This window comes from Artemia franciscana, chromosome 11 (genome assembly GCF_032884065.1).
Source record: "Artemia franciscana chromosome 11, ASM3288406v1, whole genome shotgun sequence".
Classification (NCBI taxonomy): Eukaryota; Metazoa; Arthropoda; class Branchiopoda; order Anostraca; family Artemiidae; genus Artemia; species Artemia franciscana.
In genome coordinates, this window is record NC_088873.1 from 11,824,778 (window position 1) to 11,846,696 (window position 21,919).

General features: G+C 36.3%; 1 protein-coding gene across 7 annotated transcripts in view; it reads right to left on the bottom strand.

The window, feature by feature from the left end:
- LOC136032811 (nuclear factor 1 X-type-like) overlaps positions 1–21,919 on the bottom strand; it is a 138,645-nt gene that overhangs the window by 93,798 nt on the left and 22,928 nt on the right. For all 7 annotated transcript variants that reach the window (XM_065713209.1, XM_065713215.1, XM_065713214.1 and 4 more), the window contains exon 3: positions 7,364–7,519. In XM_065713209.1, the coding sequence (XP_065569281.1) occupies positions 7,364–7,519 (156 nt within the window). The remainder of the gene's footprint in view (positions 1–7,363; positions 7,520–21,919) is intronic.

Sequence of the window (21,919 nt, forward strand, 5' to 3'; positions counted from 1 at the left end):
CATTAAGATCCGACCACCTATAGATACTGGTTGGAATTTAAAATTAGAGCTTTAAAGCACAAGATCCTTCTAAATATCAAGTTTCATTAAGCTCTGGTCACCCTTTCGTAAGTTATAAATACCTCAATTTTCAAAATTACCCCCCCCCCCCAACTCCACCAAAGAGAGAAGATCCGGTCCGGTTATGTCAGTCACGTATCTTAGACAGGTTTTTATTCTTCAGATCCAGTTTCATCCTGATCTCACCGCTTTAAGTATTTTCTAAGATTTCCAGTCCCCCCAACTGCCCCCCCCATTTACGCTGGATCCAGTTGAGATCTAAAATAAGAGATCTGAGTTACGAGGTCCTTCTAAATATGAAGTTTCATGAAGATCCGATCACCTCTTCGTAAGTTAAAAATACGTCATTTTTTCTAATTTTTCAGAATTAACCCCCTCCCCCTAATAGGGCGGATTCATTCCAATTATGTAAATCAGGTATCTGAGATTTCTGCTTATTTTTCCCACCAAGTTTCATCGCGATCCGTCCAATCTAAGCGTTTTCCATGATTTTAGGTTCCCCCACCCCAAACTCTCCCCAATGTCACCAGATCCGGTCGGGATTTAAAATAAGAGCTTTGAGACACGATATCCTTCTAAATATCAGATTTCATTAAGATCCGGTCACCTTTTCGTAAGATAAAAATACCCCAATTTTCACGTTTTCCAAGAATTCCGGCTCCCCCTCCAACTCCCCCCAATGTCACAGGATCTGGTCGGAATTTAAAATTAGAGCTTTAAAGCACAAGATCCTTCTAAATATCAAATTTCATTAAGATCTGGTCACCCTTTCGTAAGTTACAAATACCCCAATTTTCAAAATTACCCCCCCCCCCCCCAACTCCACCAAAGAGAGCATATCCGGTATGGTTATGTCAGTCACGTATCTTGGACAGGTTTTTATTCTTCCCATCCTGTTTCATCCTGATCTCACCGCTTTAAGTATTTTCTAAGATTTCCGGTCCCCCCCCAACTGCCCCCCCCCCAATTACGCTGGATCCGGTTGAGATTTAAAATAAGAGATCTGAGTTACAAGGTACTTCCAAATATGAAGTTTGATGAAAATCCGATCACTCCTTCCTAAGTTAAAAATACGTCATTTTTTCTAATTTTTCAGAATTAACCCCCCCCCCCCAATAGAGCAGATCCGTTCTAATTATGTAAATCACGTGTCTAAGACTTCTGCTTTATTTTTCCCACCAAGTTTCATCCCGATCCCTCCAATCTAAGCGTTTTCCATGATTTTAGGTTCCCCCACCCCGAACTCCCCCCAATTTCACCAGATCCGGTCGGGACTTAAAATAAGAGCTTTGAGACACGATATCCTTCTAAATATCAGATTTCATTGAGATCCGATCACCCGTTCGTAAGTTAAAAATACCTCATTTTTTCTAATTTTTCAGGATTAACCCCCCCCCCAACTACCCCAAAGAGAACAGTTCCATTCCGGTTATGTCAATCATGTATCTAGGACTTGTGCTTATTTTTCTCACTAAGTTTCATCCCGATCCCTCCACTCTAATTGTTATCCAAGTTTTAGGTTTCCCCTTCCAAACTCCCTCCAATGTCACCAGATCCGGTTGGGATTTAACATAAGAGCTCTGAGACACAATATCCTTCTAACTATCAAATTTCATTGAGATCCGATAACCCGTTCGTAAGTTAAAAATACCTCTTTTTCTAAATTTTCAGAATTAACCCCCCCCCCCAACTACCCCAAAGAGAGCGGATCCGTTCCGGTTATGTCTATCATGTATCTAGGACTTGTGCTTATTTTTCTCACCAAGTTTCATCCCGATCCCTCCACTCTAAGTGTTTTCCAAGTTTTAGCTTTCCCCCTCCCAACTCCCCCAATGTCACCAGATCCGGTCGGGATTAAAATAAGAGCTCCGAGACACGATATCCTTCTAAATATTAAATTTCATTGAGATCCAATCACCCGTTCGTAAGTTAAAAATACCTCATTTTTTTCTAATTTTTCAGAATTAACCCCCCCCCCCCAACTACCCTAAAGAGAGCGGATCCATTCTGGCTATGTCAATCATGCATCTAGGACTTGTGCTTATTTTTCCCACCAAGTTTCATCCCGATCCCTCCACTCTAAGTGTTTTCCAAGATTTTAGGTTTCTCCCTCCCATATCCCCCCCAATGTCACCAGATTCGGTCGGGATTTAAAATAACAGCTCTGAGACACGATATCCTTCCAAACATCAAATTTCATTAACATCTGATCAACCGTTCGTAAGTTAAAAATACTTCAATTTTTCTATTTTTTCCGAATTAACCGGCCCCCCACTCCCCCCCCCTCCCCGATGGTCAAATCGGAAAAATGACTATTTATAATTTAATCTGGTCCGGTCCCTGATACGCCTGCCAAATTTCATCGTCCTAGCTTACCTGGAAGTGTCTAAAGTAGCAAAACCGGGACCGACAGACCGACAGAATTTGCGATTGCTATATGTCACTTGGTTAATACCAAGTGCCATAAAAATTGGGTGGCCAAAGCTTTTATCGACTCTTATAAGAGTCGATCAAGGCCGTATCCCAAGAATATTTTCAAACAGTTGGTGGTAACGAACTGTAAGTAAGGACCGACTCGACACAATAGTAACCGAAACTCTAAAAAAAAACGAAATTTGCTAACAATTAATACATCAAAAGGATTGGCTTTTCTTGCTGATTTTTAAACAAAGGATACGTATCCAATTGTCAAATCCGAGATTTCCCCTTCTGTGTTCCATAAACCAAAATTTTCAATAACTGGGGTAAATTATATTATAATTCCAAACAAAACCAACCCCCCCTCCTATTTGTCTATATTTGCTTGTGTCCCACTCTATTTTTGTCTCCCTCTTCTCTAAATGTTCAAAATACCCTTTTGAGTATTTTCATTGAAAATGCCCTTTTTGTCTTTTAATTAATAAAATTAAAAAAATAATACCCCAATAGACGTTAGATGATACATTTTGCCCCCCCCCCACTATTGCAGAAATAACTGCGTGCGGACTTAGTCGCTGCAAGGGTGCCAAAAAGAACTATCCTAACAGAAACAACTAGTTGGGGTTCATTCCTCTGTCGACTAGGCATTGCCGATTTTGTTTTCCTCTAACGATGAAGTTACTTCTATAGCTCCTCCTCACCAGTACATATCTACTTTTTCAAAGGAAATTTCCCGGGAAAGTAGCACGAAGGGAAGCAATAGATCTAACCAATCAGATGTCGTGTCAAGGGATAAACATATACGAATAGGAATTGAATTACTCTTAGAAAATTTAGAGAGATGATGACAGAGTAGGTACACAGGCCTATTGGCTAGAAGACGAATGTTCCCATTAGCAAAAAAGGAATAGGAAACTGTGCTTAATGCAGTCCAAAAAAAGGGTACTGTATTCGATTAGCAAGAGCAATCAGTTTCAAATTATTGGTACTTTTCATCTACTGAGACATGATATCAATTATAACATTTTTTCCCCTTAAGGATACTCAATGATACAGATTAATTAATTGCATTAGGCCTGAAGTATCTGTTTTTTCCAATTGTTCAAAGTTTAGATGGGCCATAGCCCTCTGCCAATGTCCACTCATATGGGCAGTTACATAAGACAGTGGGACATAAACATCTGGAAGGATATCTTCACTATTACTCCCGATATCAACTAGAACAAAAACTTATAAAACCTTAGTCGCTGGTAAAAAAAAAAAAAAAAAAAAACCAGCATATACCAACTCAAGGATGCTTCAAATCTTTTCTTAGTAAAGAAACGGCCTTGTACTCCAAGGAATGACTTAGCTCCCTCAACTATATTACCAGAAATGCGATTCTAATTTCATATATATATATATATATATATATATATATATATATATATATATATATATATATATATATATATATATATATATATATATATATATATATATATATATATATATATATATATATATATATATATATATATGAGTAATTTAAGGCAGTAATTAAGGCAGTTCTAAGAGTAAGTTAGGAAGAAAATAGTGAGTAATAAATAATGTCACTAAAATTTTCCGAACTCAAAATAAAACAAAGGCACACATTTTAATATATTTTACTCGCAATAATAACGATAATGATATTAAAGAGGAAGTGATTAAAACCGCCACAAAATAGCTCGCCAGTCAACAATAAAACACACTATGTAAAAGACAGAACTTTTGAACATTTCAAATTTGAATATAACGAAATCACAGTAATTGCTGAGTTGAAAATCAAGATAGGTCAAAAAAGAGATGCGTCTAGGAGATACCAAACATTAATAAATGGCCCATCTAACTTGGAAGCTATAAAACAATTTTCTTAAACAACGAGTAAACATGCAACATTCCACAATCTGCCAACGCTGAAAGTAGGTTTTCTGATTGCATTACTGTACATATGCTGTACTGTAATCAAACAGTTCGTGGTAACGAACTGTAGTAAGGAGCGACCCGGCTCAATAGTAAACGAAACTCTAAAAAACGGAATTTCAATGCTAAAAGATATATCAAAAGAATCAGATTTTTATGCTGATTTTAAATATATAAGTTTCATCAAATTTAGTCTTTGTCATCAGAAGTTACGAGCCTGAGAAAATTTGCCTTATTTTAGAAAATAGGGGGTAACACCCCCTAAAAGTCATAGGATCTTAACGAAAATCGCACCATCGGATTCAGCGTATCAGAGAACCCTATAGAAAAAATTTCAAGGTCCAATCTACAAAAATGTGGAATTTCGTATTTTTTGCCAGAAGACAAATCACGGGTGCGTGTTAATTTGTTTTTTTGTTTGTTTTTTTTTTCCCAGGGGTCATCGTATCGACCAAGTGGTCCTAGAATGTCGCAAGAGGGCTCATTCTAACGGAAATGAAAAGTTCTAGTGCCCTTTTTAAGTGACCAAAAAAATTGGAGGGCACCTAGGCCCCCTCCCACGCTCATTTTTTTACGAAAGTCAACGGATCAAAATTTTGAGATAGCCATTTTGTTCCGCATAGTCTAAAACCATAATAACTATGTCTTTGGGGATGACGTACCCCCCACAGTCCCTGGGAGAGGGGCTGCAAGTTACAAACTTTGGCCAATGTTTACATACAGTAATGGTTACTGGGAAGTGTACCGACGTTATCAGGGGGATTTTTTTGGTTTGGGTGTGGGGTTCAGGGGAGGGGGCTATATGGGAGGATCTTTTCTTGGAGGAATATTTCATGGGGGAAGAGAAATTCAATCAAAAGGGCGCAGGACTTTCTAGCATTACTATAAAAAAAACAAACAATGAAAATATAAACATGAAAAAGTTTTTTCAATTGAAAGTAACGAGAAGCATCAAAACTTAAAACGAACAGAGATTATTACGCATATGAGGGGTTCTAAAAATACTTTAGCATAAAGAGCGAGGTATTTAGGAGGAGATAAATACTTCACTCTTTATGCTAAAAATTTTTTATGTAATTTTAACTATTTATTCTACGGCCTTTCTGATTCAGGGGTCATTCTTAAAGAATTGGGACAAAACAAGATTTAGTGTGAAGAGCGAGGTATTAACGAGGGGACCAACCCCCTCATATATATAATCAAAAATATAAGAATATAAAAGTTTGTTACGTAAGTTAATTCTTAAGTTGCGTATTTTTTTACTAATAAAAACGTTCGTTAAAAATTAAAAGATCTAGTTGCCTTTTTAAGTAACCGAAAAATTGGAGGACAACTAGGCCTCCTTCCCCACCCCTTATTTCTCAAAATCGTCTGATCAAAACTAAGAGAAAGCCATTTAGCCAAAAAAAGAATTAATATGCAAATTTCATTTTAATAATTTATGTACGGAGAGCCAAAATCAGACATGCATTAATTCAAAAACTTTCAGAAATTAAATAAAAAAACAAGTTTTTTGAAATGAAACTAAGGAGCGACATTAAAACTTAAAACGAACAGAAATTACTCCTTATATGAAAGGGGTTTTTCCTCCTCGACGCCCCGCTCCTTGCGCCAAAGTTTGATTCTTTCTCGCAACTCTACTTTTTAAAACAATAAAAAACTTTATCTACGCTAACGAAATAATGAAAATCGCATTCAGCGTAGATAGCGCTAAAGTTTTTTATTGTTTTAAAAAGTAGAGTTGCGAGAAAGAATCAAACTTTGGCGCAAGGAGCGGGGCGTCGAGGAGGAAAAACCCCTTTCATATAAGGAGTAATTTCTGTTCGTTTTAAGTTTTAATGTCGCTCCTTAGTTTCATTTCAAAAAACTTGTTTTTTTTATTTAATTATGCTTAAGACCTAAACAGAGTACACCGAGGGGTCACCATTTTTTGGAAACCCTGTGTACCGGAAGGTACATGCTACACAGGCAAGCCTGCCACGCCTAGCGTGATGAGACACGATTGGCAGGAAATTTCCCGTGTGTGGCGCTTCAAGATGTTTAGCAGTCAAACTATTTTTTTTTTAATAAAAAAAAATAAAAAATAGCTACTTTACAGCATTAACACGAGAAACGCAGCTCGGCATGAGGAGGGCCCTCAGGAAAGACCATTAAGTTCTTGAAATCAAATGCTGTGACGTCTCTACTTCTTAGTAACTCGCTAAGAAGTAACTCACCCCCCTTCAAATCACTTAAAACAGCCAACACTCTAAAAAACTCGGTTAAGGCATTTTCTTTTTTTACAACAGTTTAGGCTACATCTTCCTTGATCTCCAAACATTAATAGCTTAGAAAAATTCCACTTTTTCACACATGTCACTTCGATAAGTGCATAAACATGAGTTGTTTAGGTAAACAAAAAAATAAGTAAAGTAAAAGAAAAAGATACAGAAAAAAATGAAATAAGATAAATAAAAATGGATGAAATGAAAATCAAATAAAATAAAAATAATTTAAGTATTGTTTGGATTCAGCATGATATACATCTGAATGACATCATAAACATTTCAATTTTCAACTGAGAGCAAAGAATATATATACCTTAAAAAGAATTGGTCTAATCACTAGACCTCCATGGTCTAAACCGGCGGTTCTGATCTTCGTTTCGTGGGCCTAAACAACTCCGTTTCGAGCTGTTCAGGTAGTCATAATTAACAAAATAAATTGAAAACGGGGTATATTAGAAAGAATTAAATTAATTTATTTAATTTAATTAAATTAATTTAATTATTTAAATAATTAATAGTTAATTATTTAATTATTGATAATTTAATTATTTAAATATTTTATAATTAACAATTAATAATAATTAAAATTTTATTAATTAAATAAATTAATTTAATTATATTTAAATTAATTAAATTAAATTAATTAAATTAAAAGAATTAAAGCAGGGCCATACCTGAAGCTCCTCCTTCGCCCTCCTCTCTTCTTCTAAACTCATCCTTTTTTCGTGCTTTTTGAAGTATTTCCTTTTGGCCGCTTGTAAGTTGAACCATGTGTATGAAAAAGCCTTTACATGTGGCAGCAGCGCCTCAATAAATGGATGGAATTCATCCTGAATAGAAAAATAGAATTTAGTAGGCTTGAAAGCGAGGTCAAAAGCTAAAATCAAGGTTGATGCATTTTAGATAATAGAGTTTTCCTATATAGCGTATGCTTCTGTCAGACACGTACGTAGATGGGGATGGGCTTCTGTCCCCATACCCCTCAATAAATCCGTGATTTTTATAATTCCTTACATTTTCAATGTAATTTCCCTATTTACTTTTTGAGGTTGCACCCTCCACATAATACGGATTTTTTTTTTCTTAGTATGCCTCTGGCTCAATTAAAATTTACTAACGCGATCTTAAACAGTTTGAAAATGTCTAAAATAAAACTCGTTTTTTTTAAACGAGTTTTAAATGAATGAATTTTTAAAAGGAATTTAAAATAATTCCTTTGATTTTTTTTAAAATCAAACGTTTTAAAACAAGTTTTTTCTTAAACGAGTTTTAAATGAATGATTTTTTAAAAGGAATTTAAAATAATTTCTAAATGAATTTTTAAAAGGGAGAAACAAAGCTGAAAACGATCTACTTTCTTGAATAGAAAAACAAAATTCAATAGAATTAAAATCAAGACGAAAGCTAAAATCGCAATTTGTGCCCTTTAGATATTAGACAATTTTCCGAAATAGCGTATGCTTACGTCAGACACTTGTGTAGAGAGGAGGGGGCTTTTCTCCAACACCCCCTCCCACACTAAAAATCTGTAAAACTTCATACTTTTCAATAATCCCTCATATTATCAACGTAATTCAAACATTTTTACTTTTTCGAGGTGGCACCCTCCACCTAATGCGGATTTTTTTTTACATACATGTCTGGTTCAATTAGCAGTTACTAAAATGACCTCAAATAGTTTTAAAATGTCTAAAATATAAAATATTTTGCACATTAAATAAATTTTCAAAAGGGAGACAAAAATATTTATCTCAAGAAGAGTAGCGTAACCCTATTCGAGGTTACACACGCATAAAAAAAAAAAAAAAAAAAAAAAAAAAAAAAAAAAAAAAAAAAATCTTGTTTCAATTTAGACATCTGAGTCGAGAAATGTTAACAGTAGATTCAGGTAATTGTTTTTATCTTATAAGTTTGCTTAAAACAAATAAAAGTAAGGCTAGAGAAACAAGGTAAAAAAAACTGTTTCGGAAACCTTTATATCTATTTTTTGGGGGGAGGGGATGAAACAAGTTAATTTTCATTTTAACATCTTTAGAAGCCCATCCTCGTTTATTCACATTTTATTTTGTTTTTTTGTTTATCTGGATAATGAGATATGAGCAGAAATAATCAAATGGAACCAGGTGAAAATGCTTATGCCTGATCCCCCCCCACACATGCCTGCACAACTATGAGGTTCAGAGGCTTAAATAAGAAAAAATAATAGAAAAAGATGTTTTACATTACATATACAAGGATTATAGGAGGAAATCCTAAAAGTTTTGATTTTTCAAGGGTGGTGGGCCAGGCGGTTCCAAAACTCTGTAGAGCCTGATCGGAGACCACAATTTTTATTTCAGAATCCAATGGGAATTGGTTCTTTTTCTGCAACAATTAAAACAGCTGCATAATAACCTATAATTTTTCTTTAAAAGAATTCACGAAGTATTGCGCAGTATGACCCCTTTATACCAGTTTTTCCAGTTCCAGTTTTTTTTCTGTTTTCCTAAAGTTAGATTGGTTGCAATCACTTTTCCATAAACATGCTTTAACATGATACAAACCTTTAAATGTTTCCCAATTCATACCTAAGCCTAAAAATTCACAAAAATAGGCCTAAAACTATTACCGGTTTTTTTCACATGGTACTGCATGCACGCGACCAAAACAAACCCATTAGCCAAAAAATGTTTGATAACGGTTCACGCGTCCTTTTTGGATGTCCTTCCAAAAATTCAGGTTGCCAAAATTTTGCCTCGGAATTATAGTAATTGGCATACGCTTAATCAGCCTTGCCCGGCCTTGCCTTCGGGTAGGGTGCATAAATACCCGAGAAAGCCAAATCACGGCTTACTTTTCTCTTTTAACGTCATCAAAAGCTTTCACTGTGCATATATTCCGAAAAGAAACTATCATTTAACTTGGCAACAGATAGTTGTTGTTTTTTTTTTTAACGCTGATGATGTAAACATATCATAAGTTGATAACCAGTTTACGTTTGTGTTTCTGACGTTATTTTAATTCAATTTTAGTGTTAAAACTGAAATACAATAAAATTGGAAGAACAGAGAGAATACAAAATATGACACGAATTTAATTAGAAGAAAACTTCCGCTTAAAAATCAATCTGCTACAAAAGGTTAAAAAAGAATGAAAATAAATTATATATATATATATATATATATATATATATATATATATATATATATATATATATATATATATATATATATGCAATCAGTAACCATTGCTTTGTTGGGGGGAAGTTTGGTTCCATCTCCCTCTCCAGAAAAAATAAAAGTTCATATAAAATTATTACTTTTCTTTATTGTATTATAGATGTTTGATGACATTTGCCATAATTGAGCCCTTGTCGAAACGGGAATCATGGCTATCCCGAACATTACAAACAAAATAATGATATAGGGAGAATGGTAAACATATCGATGTTTCCACCAATGCGCACATGCCTTGGGGCAATTGTTTTATACAATGCGACAGAATTGCTTGTGTGTTTATATAAACAAATAAATTTCCATCCGAGTAGTCGCCGAATTTCAGAAGTTACGTGCACCGGGTTAGCCATGCCAAGCGTGGCGCAACTGTACCAAGCCCTAGGGGGATTATGCCACGCATGACCAAATTGCGCAGCACACGTGGCGCTTCGAGATGTACATCAGGTTGCTGAAAGTGGGCGACCCCTCGCATTCATCGAAATCAAAGAAACAAATTGCTGCTGAATTTTTGTGCAGTACAAATTTACGGACACAATCGGAAAGTACAGGGTGTGAGTATTTAAAGACAAATTGGTTTTTATTTAAAGAGCACCAAAACACAACTGATAAGCAGTAATCAAGACTAATTCCACTGATGTTTCTTCAAATAGAGTTATTTATGCTACGCCACGGTTGCTTTATTGTATAGCAGGGTGTCCTCACGCCTTGTGCCTATAACCATAGGTAAATACAAATCTAACCCGATGGGGTGGGGGGATCAAAAGACAAACATCACATTTTCAACCCTCTGTTTTCTGGTGGGGGTCCGTCGAAACCCCAATAGGATGTCGTCCCCCCCCCAAGAAGAATCTCCAAAATTTCCATGAATTGCACCTATATTTGCATATGAAACAAGTATTAAGGCACACCCGCAAATCATTTCAGAAACTGATTGCATTTGTTGACTATGTTTGATGAAAATTACTCGCTGCTATGCTTGTATAAATACGCAGTTTCAGAGCATCAAGCAAATAAGAAACATATATTTTGCCACATCAAAATATACACATTATACTCTTTGACTTCAAAATTTGGAAGCAACAAAAGAGATAATACCAAATTAAAAATTGATGTTGCACCAAACAAAGGTTAAAAATAATTTAGCAAAATGTTAACGGTACAGTTTGATAGAGAAACCGCACCCAGTAACATCAACGAACACGCCCAGAAAGTTATGAGAGCATCATCACGAAAAAATCATTGTGTAGATATACTAGTGAATTTTCAAGGGGCCCACATGATTGAAGTGCCCCTTTCTAGACAAAGATGAAAATCTTGTGAAATATGTAAGAACCTGAGACTTAAACAACAAGGACGGTACAAACAAATGTAAATAAATGTATACACTAGTCTGTAAATTAGCTTCAACTTACTACTATTAACAACTAATTACAGCATCATGCTGCCTTAAGCCAACACAGATGCGCACGCTCCTTCTCCAACCCCTATCTGTTCAAAGCTTCACTCTTGACTCCCTTAAGCTTAGTTCCGCCATCCTTTGAATCTTTTTTTTATTACTTCTTTTAACCCCATTCAAGGACGAATTGCATTTCTTTTGGCCCCAGAGTATAAACAAAGAGCACGATTTTTGGCAATCGATAATCCTTCAGCTGTAAAACGTGATTTAATCATTTTAAGGTTTATTTTCCCTGTGGACTTCGCCGTGGACAAACGTAGACTTTGCCGCACCATCAATGCTGTAAACATCACAATTTTTATCCAGTAATATTACAGTTTGAGCTTTTTTTGCCACCCCCTGGACACTTGTCCCATCTAGCTCCTTAGACCCGACTCTAGTCTCTAATAGCCCGATAAAGTGAGAATGATCTGCATTTTTCTTACAGCTTGAGATGGAGGAAAAGCGTTCGTAGCTATGTTGACCTCCGGTGGTTTGGGGCTGCGGTGAGCTTTTAATAGTTGTAGTTAGTTGTTGTTTGATATAGGGCCAGTCATACGAGTACCTAAAACGATCCTTACATAATTCCTCCGAAAAAAACCGCATCTTCCTCAACCTTGCCAAGTCTGACGTTTACCAGCCACACATAACCACTCTTATTACCATGGCTTTCAATACCCTAATTCAAACCTAAGTTAATTTCAAACCCACTTCAAACCTAATTAAAGTGATAAACCCATTTACAGGGAAACATTTATTTGATTTTCTTTGTATTATTACTGATCGCTTCTTTGACCTTTACTACTGTTTAGCCTTAAATGAAAGGAACGCTTTAATCAGAGAGAAAGAGGGAGGTTACATATGAAAAATGTTGCGACCAAAAACTTTACGTTCTTTTTATTTGCTTAAAATATCACACAAAAGAACCAATCAGGTTTTGCAATCTCTGTAACGACTCAAAATTTGACGGAGCAACAGCAAATAAATACAACGCGAGTAATAACGTTATGATGAACGTCACAAAAATAAACCAATGGAATTAATATACTCTTAACACGAGAATATAACCACTTTTTCTCCTTGGATCGGTGTTAAAATGAACCAATCCAAATGATTTTTTGAAGGACAAGCTCCCAAATTTAAACAGAATTTAAATCCTTTATAATCAGCGTTAGTTTTAGAATACTATATAGTATGGCTCTATTTGTCATTTGGATAACAACCAGAATTTAAAATTCACCAAACCTGTAGGAAGACGAGAGTCTTTCTTAAAAATGGGATTTTATTCTTTTTTTATGCAAATTAAGTTGATCGTCCCCCGAAAGATGAAACTCAAATGCTATTTCTGTTAATCTTTGTAGGAGAAGCGAACTTGGCTTGTTTAGCACAGAGTCTAACAAATTCAATTAATGACAAAGATATGCGTCAGAAATAAAATATATTTATCCATCTAAATTTATTTTTGTAGATTATAATTTCAAAACCAAGAATAAAAGAGCTAACGACACAAGTCTGCCCAAGGGGCGGGGGGTTCTCACTAAAAGCTATTGTAAACAGCAAGGGGAATGGAATTATCAGTACTGGGGGCAGCAATAAATGGGTGGATGCGCATGCCCCAGCACACCTTGTGATGCCATTGATCTTCCTTCCCTTTTACTAGGTCTTAGACAACCATAGTCGTAAAAAAGATACTATGACCTAGAAAGGCCAAGAAGATCAAGACAATTGGTCTGAAAAAGAAACTGTCATAATAGAGCAAGTACAATACGCTAAATTTCAGTAACTGGTTCCTAGTTCCGGCTTTCACTAAAAAAGTTTAAGGTTAAAGATAATATTAAATGTTGATGATATAAACATTAAGTACGATTTTTCTTTGTTGTATTAAAACATCTGAAAACAATGAGAGGAAAAAAGTGAGCATGGTTTTTCATCTGGGAACGGGAAAAAAGAGAGATATGGGGTTTCTTCAGAGGCGAATTTAGGGGAGGGACAGAGGGGAAATTTGCCCTGGGTACAGACGTTTTATGGGTGCAAAATTTCAAATAAATAATCTAATGGTTAAATCTTTTTTTTTAATTTGAAATTTTATTTTTATTAAATAGATTAAAAGGTGGAGTTAATATCTGAAAATAATTAATAAATTATGGATCAAATGATCAAATAAAGATAAGCTAAAAAAAATAATAACAAAAATATTTAAATTAAAGTAATTGATAATAAGTCATTAATTTCAATAATAAATGAAAAAATAATTAAGCAAAAATTATTAATCAATTAATACATTGAAAATAATTTTGTTAATAAATGAAATTTTATTAAAACTTATCCTGGCAATTTTTGTGTCTCGGGCGCAAGAGAGATCAGAACCGCCACTGAGTTTCTTGTAAATGACTCGCCAAAGCACTCGCTTTGGCGAGTCAAAGGAAGTAATAAGTAGGCAAATAAACTCGCCAAAGCACTGGACCCCCCCTCTAACTCCCTAAAGAGAGTGGATCCAGTCTGGTTACGTCAATCATGTATCCACGAAATTTGCTTATTCTACGCACCAAGTCTCATCCCGATCTCTCCACCCTAAGCGTTTTCCAAGATTTCCGGTTTCCCCTCAACCCCCTCCCCCCCCGCCACAACTGTAACAATAAATGGTTAGTCTCTTCTGTCGCTACAGGATATACTGATTCTGATTAATAGGCTACTTATAATAGAGAAGAAAGCAAATGAGATCTGGCTCTCTTTTGATAAAATCTTAGTTTCCTGCAAAAGGAGTATCTGTCGGTACAAACAGTTTTGAAGGATACTATTCCTTCAGAAGGAAACATACTATTCTTTCAACCTTTAAATATTCTCATGACATGTGGAATAAAATCTCCAATTTTATTAAACAAAATGCAATGGAAACTAACTACACTATAAAGGAAATGTACGGAAAATACAGGAAGTAATAAGTAGGCAAAAAAAGTTTATAATTTTATAGTCTTCAAGACCTTAAAAACGTTTGTCAAAATACCGGAAACCAAAACTTAATTAAAAACAATTAAAAAATTGCTCCTTCATAATACAAACATGTATGGGATGGAAACTCATGGGAATGTATACATACTAGCAGCGAACCCTGTCGGACAGCAAGTGTAAAACAGAAATAAAAGCATATACTCTTTTGTTCTGATCGGAAATAATTGTCTCTTACCCTAACCAGCACAAAATTTGACGTTATTTTACCCCCTCCTTTTAATAAAACTGTCAGTGAAAGCAACGCCGTATTCAAGGAAGAAGTCTGGGTTTGACCCCTCCCCCCTCGAACTATTTGTCCGACTGGGAAAAGCACATAAAAACACATTTTTGATGCGTTTTTTATAGTTCTTTTGTAATCTCCCTCCCACCGAATAAAAATCCTGGATACGACCCTACCTGAAAGTTTTGACCAAAATATTTGCATAGTTTTTCAACTTTTTCACTTGCTGTTTATTATCCTCGTTTTCTTCCTTTCTTAGTAATTTTGTTTTATTAACAAAATTATTTTCAATTGATTATTTAATTATTTTTTTTATTAATTGTCTAAATTATTTTATTATTATTAATTATTTTATTACTATTATTTAGTTATTTTTAACTTATTTTATTAATAATTAACTATGCCCTCTACTTTACTAACACGATTTCAAAAATTACGAAATGATTATAACCGTTAGATTATTTGTTTGAAATTTTACACCCCTAAAATTCCCGGGGCAAGTGTCTCCTCTACCCCTCCCCTAAAACCGCCTCTGGCTTGAGTCTACTTCACACTACCTACGTTGCGGACAAAGTTTGCTCTGCAAGACTACATAGAGCAACGTAAAGTCTTAAGTTATGCTAGTGTGAAAAGTTCTACGGGGTAGTGTGAAGGCACCAACAAAAGGTCCAATCTACGAAATAATGGATCCTTTTTCCTCAGTTTCAAGATTTACCGCGCTAGAAAAAACTCTGACTTAGAAAAGCAGTTTATCACTGACATTCCATGAATTATAGCTATGATTAAATCCTAAGTACTCCAATTGTCTATGATCTAATTATGGAACTCTTCCGCAAATGGGCTCCAGGGACAAACAAACCACCGATCCATCCTTATCTCATTTTCCTTGATTGTCCTATTAATTATCCCCCCATCTTTTTAATTCGATAACAAGGAACTCGTTGACAAAATCTCTGAAATGCACAATCGCCGCAAGGAAGGGGGTGGGGTGAAAATCAGAATGATTAATGCGATGTAAAGAGAAAAGACTGGTTATGATAAAAAGGGGCCACGGGAAGGTTGTGAGGGTGATTTTTTTTTTCTTAAAAAAAAGAGGGAAACGTCTGAACGTGGCAGACTAATGAGAAGCTTTTAAAAAAAGTAGAAAACAGTTTAATACCACTTGTTAAATTTGCAATGGAATGGTTATGGCTGAGCTGGGTTAAATAGAAAGTATTGTCAGTGTCTTAATTCTTATTAGCCTAACTAAACTTGAACCGCTGACCAAACTCAAGCGATATTTTTTCTTTTTGAAATGCATGTGTCCTGGTTAGATACAGGTAGATATGACACCCTCCCCCCAGGAGTTCGGTACAAAGGACCCAATAGTGTTTCTTTTGCGTAAGTAAAAACTAGCTTCGGTACTAAAAATATACTTCTGATTCAATTTCTTTTTTTTTTACTAAGTACGTTAAATGTTTTCTGGTGTAGGCTACGTGTAACTCAGTCTTCACTTAACTTAGCCGTATTCAAATCCTGTCCATTTAACTCAACCCTCGTTAAGTTATGCCTCCACCCCGTGCAACCCAACCCCCATGCAACTCAGCCCCTATTCTACTTAACCTGTTGCAGGGGTTAAATTGCATGGGGTTGAGTCGAATTATGGTTAAATTGCATGGTGGTTAAGCCAAATAATAATAATTTATTTAAACCCTCTTTACATACATAAAATGCACTTAGAGGAGTACAGAAATACAGAAAAATAAAATAAAAAAGGAAACAATAAACAAGAAAAGACTCACAAGAAAAGTAAACAACATCTCATCTACTTAAGCAACACAATTAAGTGTAAAGTCGACAATACTTTCTCGACGCTTGTGGAACCTATCCACAAGCTGGTCCATTTTTGAAGAAATATCGAATACGATATATCTACTCGAAATATTTGCAAAAGACATTTGCGAAACCGAAAGAATAAAGATCTAATTTTCTTCCGCTCAGATATTGTGAAGACTCCACAAAGGAACCAAGAAGAAGACATGCGGTGCAAGAAAAGCATTGCAAAGTCTACCCGGGGTTATTTTGTGATACTGGCCTTTAACTCGAGCAAGCAACCCGTGCGATTTTCGAAGCTTCTCTTTCAACGTCGAGATAACGAGTGTTTTAGCCCGTATGGACGCATTACCATACTAATTCCATAAGAGACGGCAGAGAAAAGGGTTTATTCCATTTCTCAATTGAGAAAAAATAGCATGTGAATGGATAATTAAGTCAAACGCCTTTGAAATGTCGATTACACACACATGCAGGTTCTTTTTCAGCATCCTACAGCGTTCTAAAATAGCCAAAAAAGTTGCATGTGCGTTTTGCACACCGAAGCCTTAGCAAAATCCAAATTGGTTGTCCCCTTGGTTGCACTTTGTGTTTATTTCTTGGAAGATTAAACAAACAAAAAACTAGTTTTTTCGCTGAAAGTAAGGAGCGAAAGGTATTTTCTAAAGTTTGACGCTCTTTACGCTAAAGTTTGACTCTTTCTCTCAATTCTACTTTATTAAAAAGGGAACAACCCCTTTCACACACGGAGTAATTTCTATTCGTTTTAAGTTTTAATGTCGCTCCTTACTTTCAATTAAAAAACAACACCAGATCTCTAGATTTGGAGATGTCTGAGTTACGAGGTCCTTCTAAATATGAAATTTCATTAAGATCCGATCATTCCTTCGTAAGTTAAAAATACCTCAATTTTTCTAATTTTTTAGAATTAACCCTCTCCCCAACTCCTCCAAAGAGAGCGAGTCCGTTTCGGGTATGTCAATCACGTATCTAGTACTTGTGCTTATTTTTCCCACTAAGTTTCATCCCGGTCCCTCCACTCTAAGCATTCTCCAAGATTTTAGGTTTCCCCTCCAACTCCCCCCAATGTCACCAGATTCTGTCTGGATTTAAAATAAGAGCTCTGAGACATGATATCCTTCAAAATATCAAATTTTATTAAGATCCGATCACCCGTTCGTAAGTTAAAAATACCTCATTTTTTCTAATTTTTCCGAATTAACCGTACCCCCGCCCCTCAGATGGTCGAATCGGAAAAACGACTATTTCTAATTTAATTTGGTCTGGTCCCTGATACGCCTACCGAATTTCATCGTCCTAGCTTATCTGGAAGTGCCTAAACTAGCAAAACCGAGACCGACAGAACGACCGACAGAATATGCGATCGATATATGTCATTGGATAAATATCAAGTGCCATAAAAAGTTTGAAAGAATAGGAAGAGAAGTCTGCCAACCAAGATTGGAAAATTGGAAGGTACGGTGATGACAGAGGTCAAATATGGCTCTGAAGCATGGGCGCTCCGAAAAGCGGATAAATTTTTACTAAATAATATGAAAAAAACTTCTTTTTCTTAAAGAGTTAAAGAGGCTGCGTCCCAAAGTCGAACCTTAAAACGTACAGGAATTAGAAGAGGCAGTTGGGGGGCTGCCGCCCCCCAAACCCCCAGCTTTTAAAGACTCTTTTGTACAGGTTTTTTGATTTTTTGCTAATCCCCCGCTCTTGGCTTCGGAAAGGCCCTCTTTTAATTAACAAAAAATTGAAATGAATGAATAATGGAATAACTTCGAAAAATGTTAAACACAAGAGGACAGGAGAACCATTGCGCCGAAACTAGTAATTAGTACCAATGAAGTCCCCCCCCCAAAAAAAAAACCTGTACAAAAGAGTCTTTAAAAGCTGGGGGTTTGGGGGGCGGCAGCCCCCCAACTGCCTCTTCTAATTCCTGTACGTTTTAAGGTTCGACTTTGGGACGCAGCCTCTTTAACTCTTTAAGAAAAAGAAGTTTTTTTCATATTATTTCTGTACGTTTTTCTACAATCCATGGTGGATGTAATTTAATAATTCCTGTACTCCTCGTACAGGAATTAGGAGAGGAACTTGGGTGGCTGCCGCCCCGCTTTTAAATCATTGTATAAAATAGAAAAAAAATAGATAGAATGACCGAAATGTTTCTTTTGCCCATAAGAAGCTAATATTCTGTTATCTCTCAAATGATAAGCTGTCCAGGTGTTATCAAAATTTTTTTGATGTTGTGAAAAAAAACCGCCCGTAAGGGACTTGAACCCTTGACCCGAGGATTAAAAGTCTCACGCTCTACCAACTGAGCTAATAACTTGCATGTGTGTAAATATAACTTCTCAATAATTTTTAAAAATTTCAAATTAACATGGGCTCTTATGGAGAGAATGCGTTAATTAATTAGCTAATGCGTGGTTTCTGGAAAACAGGGAAGGAGTTATCAGATCGAGCTGAAATTTCGCGGATAAGCTCCTGGGCCGTAGGGGACCTTAACTTGTGAATTTCAGCCCGATCGGACAACGTTAAAAGGGGGGGGGGGTGGGGTTAGGGGGTCGAAACTTTCGGGGGGTTAAGATTTTCCTACGAAACTTTCATGGGCACTTACTCGGAGAATTCCACATCGAATGAGTCTTCGTACACCCAGATCCGATGTCGGATGTGACCTGTAGGCGTCTAGGAAAAAAAAGTAAATGAATTTTAAGTGGCTATGCGTGGTTTCTGGAAAACAGGGAAGGAGTTATCGGATCGAGCTGAAATTTCGCGGATAAGCTCCTGGGCCCTAGGGGACCTTAACTTGTGAATTTCAGCCCGATCGGACAACGTTAAAGGGGGGCTGGGGTTGACGAGTCGAAACTTTCGGCCAGATTTTCCCCATGAAGGAAAAGTTGGAGGGGGATGAAATTTTGCAGGTTTCTTAGTTGGAGCTCGGGCTACGAAATGCATCCCTCCCCATCCCTCTGCGACCACTGGAACCGAAGATCGCTTAACATTGTCGTGTGTCGCCTCTTTATAGAGGCACGAGTGTGCCTCCTTGATATTCTCTAGAGAAATTGCCTACGGATTGTTCTGGGTACCCGGCTGACCGGCCGTATTTCAAACAGTAGTCTGTACAAAAAATGTGGTTCAACCTTGCTTTCTAGGGCTATAATGAAAGAAGGTTGAGATTGCTAGTGCACGTTCTGCAGATGAAGGATGACAGCCTGCCGAAGATTGTCCTTTTCAGCCAACTGTCTAGGGCTAAACAGAAAACAGGTCGTTCTCGTCTGGGGAGGGACGATGCATGTAAGAAAGATTTAAAGGAAATGGGAACTTCCTGGGAGGGTGTAAAGAGGAAGGCTTTGAATAGATTTGGATGGAGGAGGAGCGTGCGTAGCTGTGTTGGCCTCAGGCGGCTTACTGCTGCGGTGATTTGTTAGTAGTAGTAGTAGTAACAGGCAGGTAAGTTCCAAGCGATCATAAAGTTCACTAAACAATTTGAACGCTCCATGACGTTCAAATCATAAATTTTGCCGTTTTTATCGTGAGTAACACGGAAAACATGCGTCAAGTACTAAGGACAGTGCATAGGAAATATAATTGAGCTGGTTGAGTGAAAACTTACCACATACTTCTTTAAAATATTAGTTAAGACACGAAATTCTATTTTGAATGAAAAAGTCCCCAGTATGCAGTTTATGGTAGCATCGGGTGACAAACATAAAGATCAGAAACGTGCGTGAAAAACGAGCAAAGATAGATGAAAAAATATAGCATCAAACAGCTTAAGGGGGTGTAGGTTTTCATTGAAGGTGTGGTTGTCTTTGAGAGTCATCAGATTTTTAAAGTTTGAAATTTAAGCATGAAAAGCGTTGTCGAATTTAACTTATCTAGTAAGAAATTTATAATTCTGAAACAAAGAACCTAAAAAAAAAAACGGTTTTCAGAATAGACGGAAAGATGGGCAAAGGCCAGATCCAGAGGGGTAGGGGGTTTGAACACCCGTCTCAAAACTCGTTTCCGACTCGTAAAAACGTAATAAAAATTAATATAGACAAATTTTATATGCGTTTTTTTAATTATTCTTGTGTAGCTCCCCCCGGGAAAAAAATTCTTTTTTAAACCGCCTCCGAAAAAAATCCTGGATATGGCCTTGAAGATGGGTCAAGAGGCCAAATAACTGTTTTTACTTTTACTTTAATATTACGTGCGATACCAGGGAGCTGAACGTGAGCTCACGACGCTAATTAGCAAATTTTCGAAAATTCCATATTGCTAATCCCTATCCTGCTACGAACTTTCATAATCTTAAAAAAAAAACACAGTTTTAGGTTTTAATAGACCTGAAATGCAAGGGGGCAAAAATGTGCTGATTTCACACCTTTTTTTAATTTATCATTGCATGCGACACCACTGAGATTAATGTGAGCTACTGATGCTAATTAGCGAAATTCAGAAAATTCTATATTGCTAATGAACAAAGCAAGCAAGTACATTTCCACATCTCAATTTTTATTATACGCTGAAGTACGACAGTCCATATCTCTTCCTATTGTTCAGATCAGCCGAAAACCGACAATCTAATCTGCAATACAAAACAGGAGAAAATGACAAAGCCAATCGAGTCGAAAAGAACATACAAGATTAATCAGATCCCCTCGTATCGTATTGAAAAAAAGGCCATTCAGCCTGGGAGACGAGACACCTCATTAAGCTCCACCGAGAGGAATTCAAATTGACTCCTATAAATCCCATGCGGTTACTCAATAGGCTAATAATGACTAGTGGGGTAACTCGCGTTTTTTTCAGACATGCATCGTTTTCGGATTACGGTACCATTTCCATACAGAGATCATATTTCTTATTTTGTTCTTTCATAGTCCCAACTGAGATTTTAATTTTATGAAATTAGACAGTGACTGAATTCAAAGAAAATATTATACTTTTTGCTAATAAATTATACTATATAGTAATATTTAAAGGCTAGGAGTCTAAAAATATTTTTCCGTCAACGTTTTCCTTTGTTTAGTAAGTTTATTTGACAATTAAGGAAAATCGCACCCGAAAACGATTTCGCTTGGTCAGAATACGAAGTAACAGTTTCAGATTTCCTCAAGAGACATCTAAAAAAAAACTGATGAGCGGCAGGGTTCTAGTCCCTGCCGGAATCGCTGGTTTTGGTGATTTTCTCTCGTTGTTGCGATTTCCTAAGAAGATCAGAGAAAAATCGACTGATAATACAAAAAATTTAATTCCACCTTCGGATTTTTTTCCGAAAGATGTAAGTGATACACAATCTACTCTATCGAAAACTCTTCATAAATTATTTTTTCCACTCATCTGGTTTTCCCAGTAAATTATCTTAAGGAAACATGGATAATTGGTGCCCACTGTCCAAACGTCCCACGTTCAAAAGGGACAAAATATCCATTAAATGGCCTTGGGGGATTTTCCTTCTATCTTCGTATGTAAGTATTTATTATGCTGAATTTCGCAAAACTGAGCTCTCGTTCATTAATTGAAGAAAAAGAAATGGACTTCG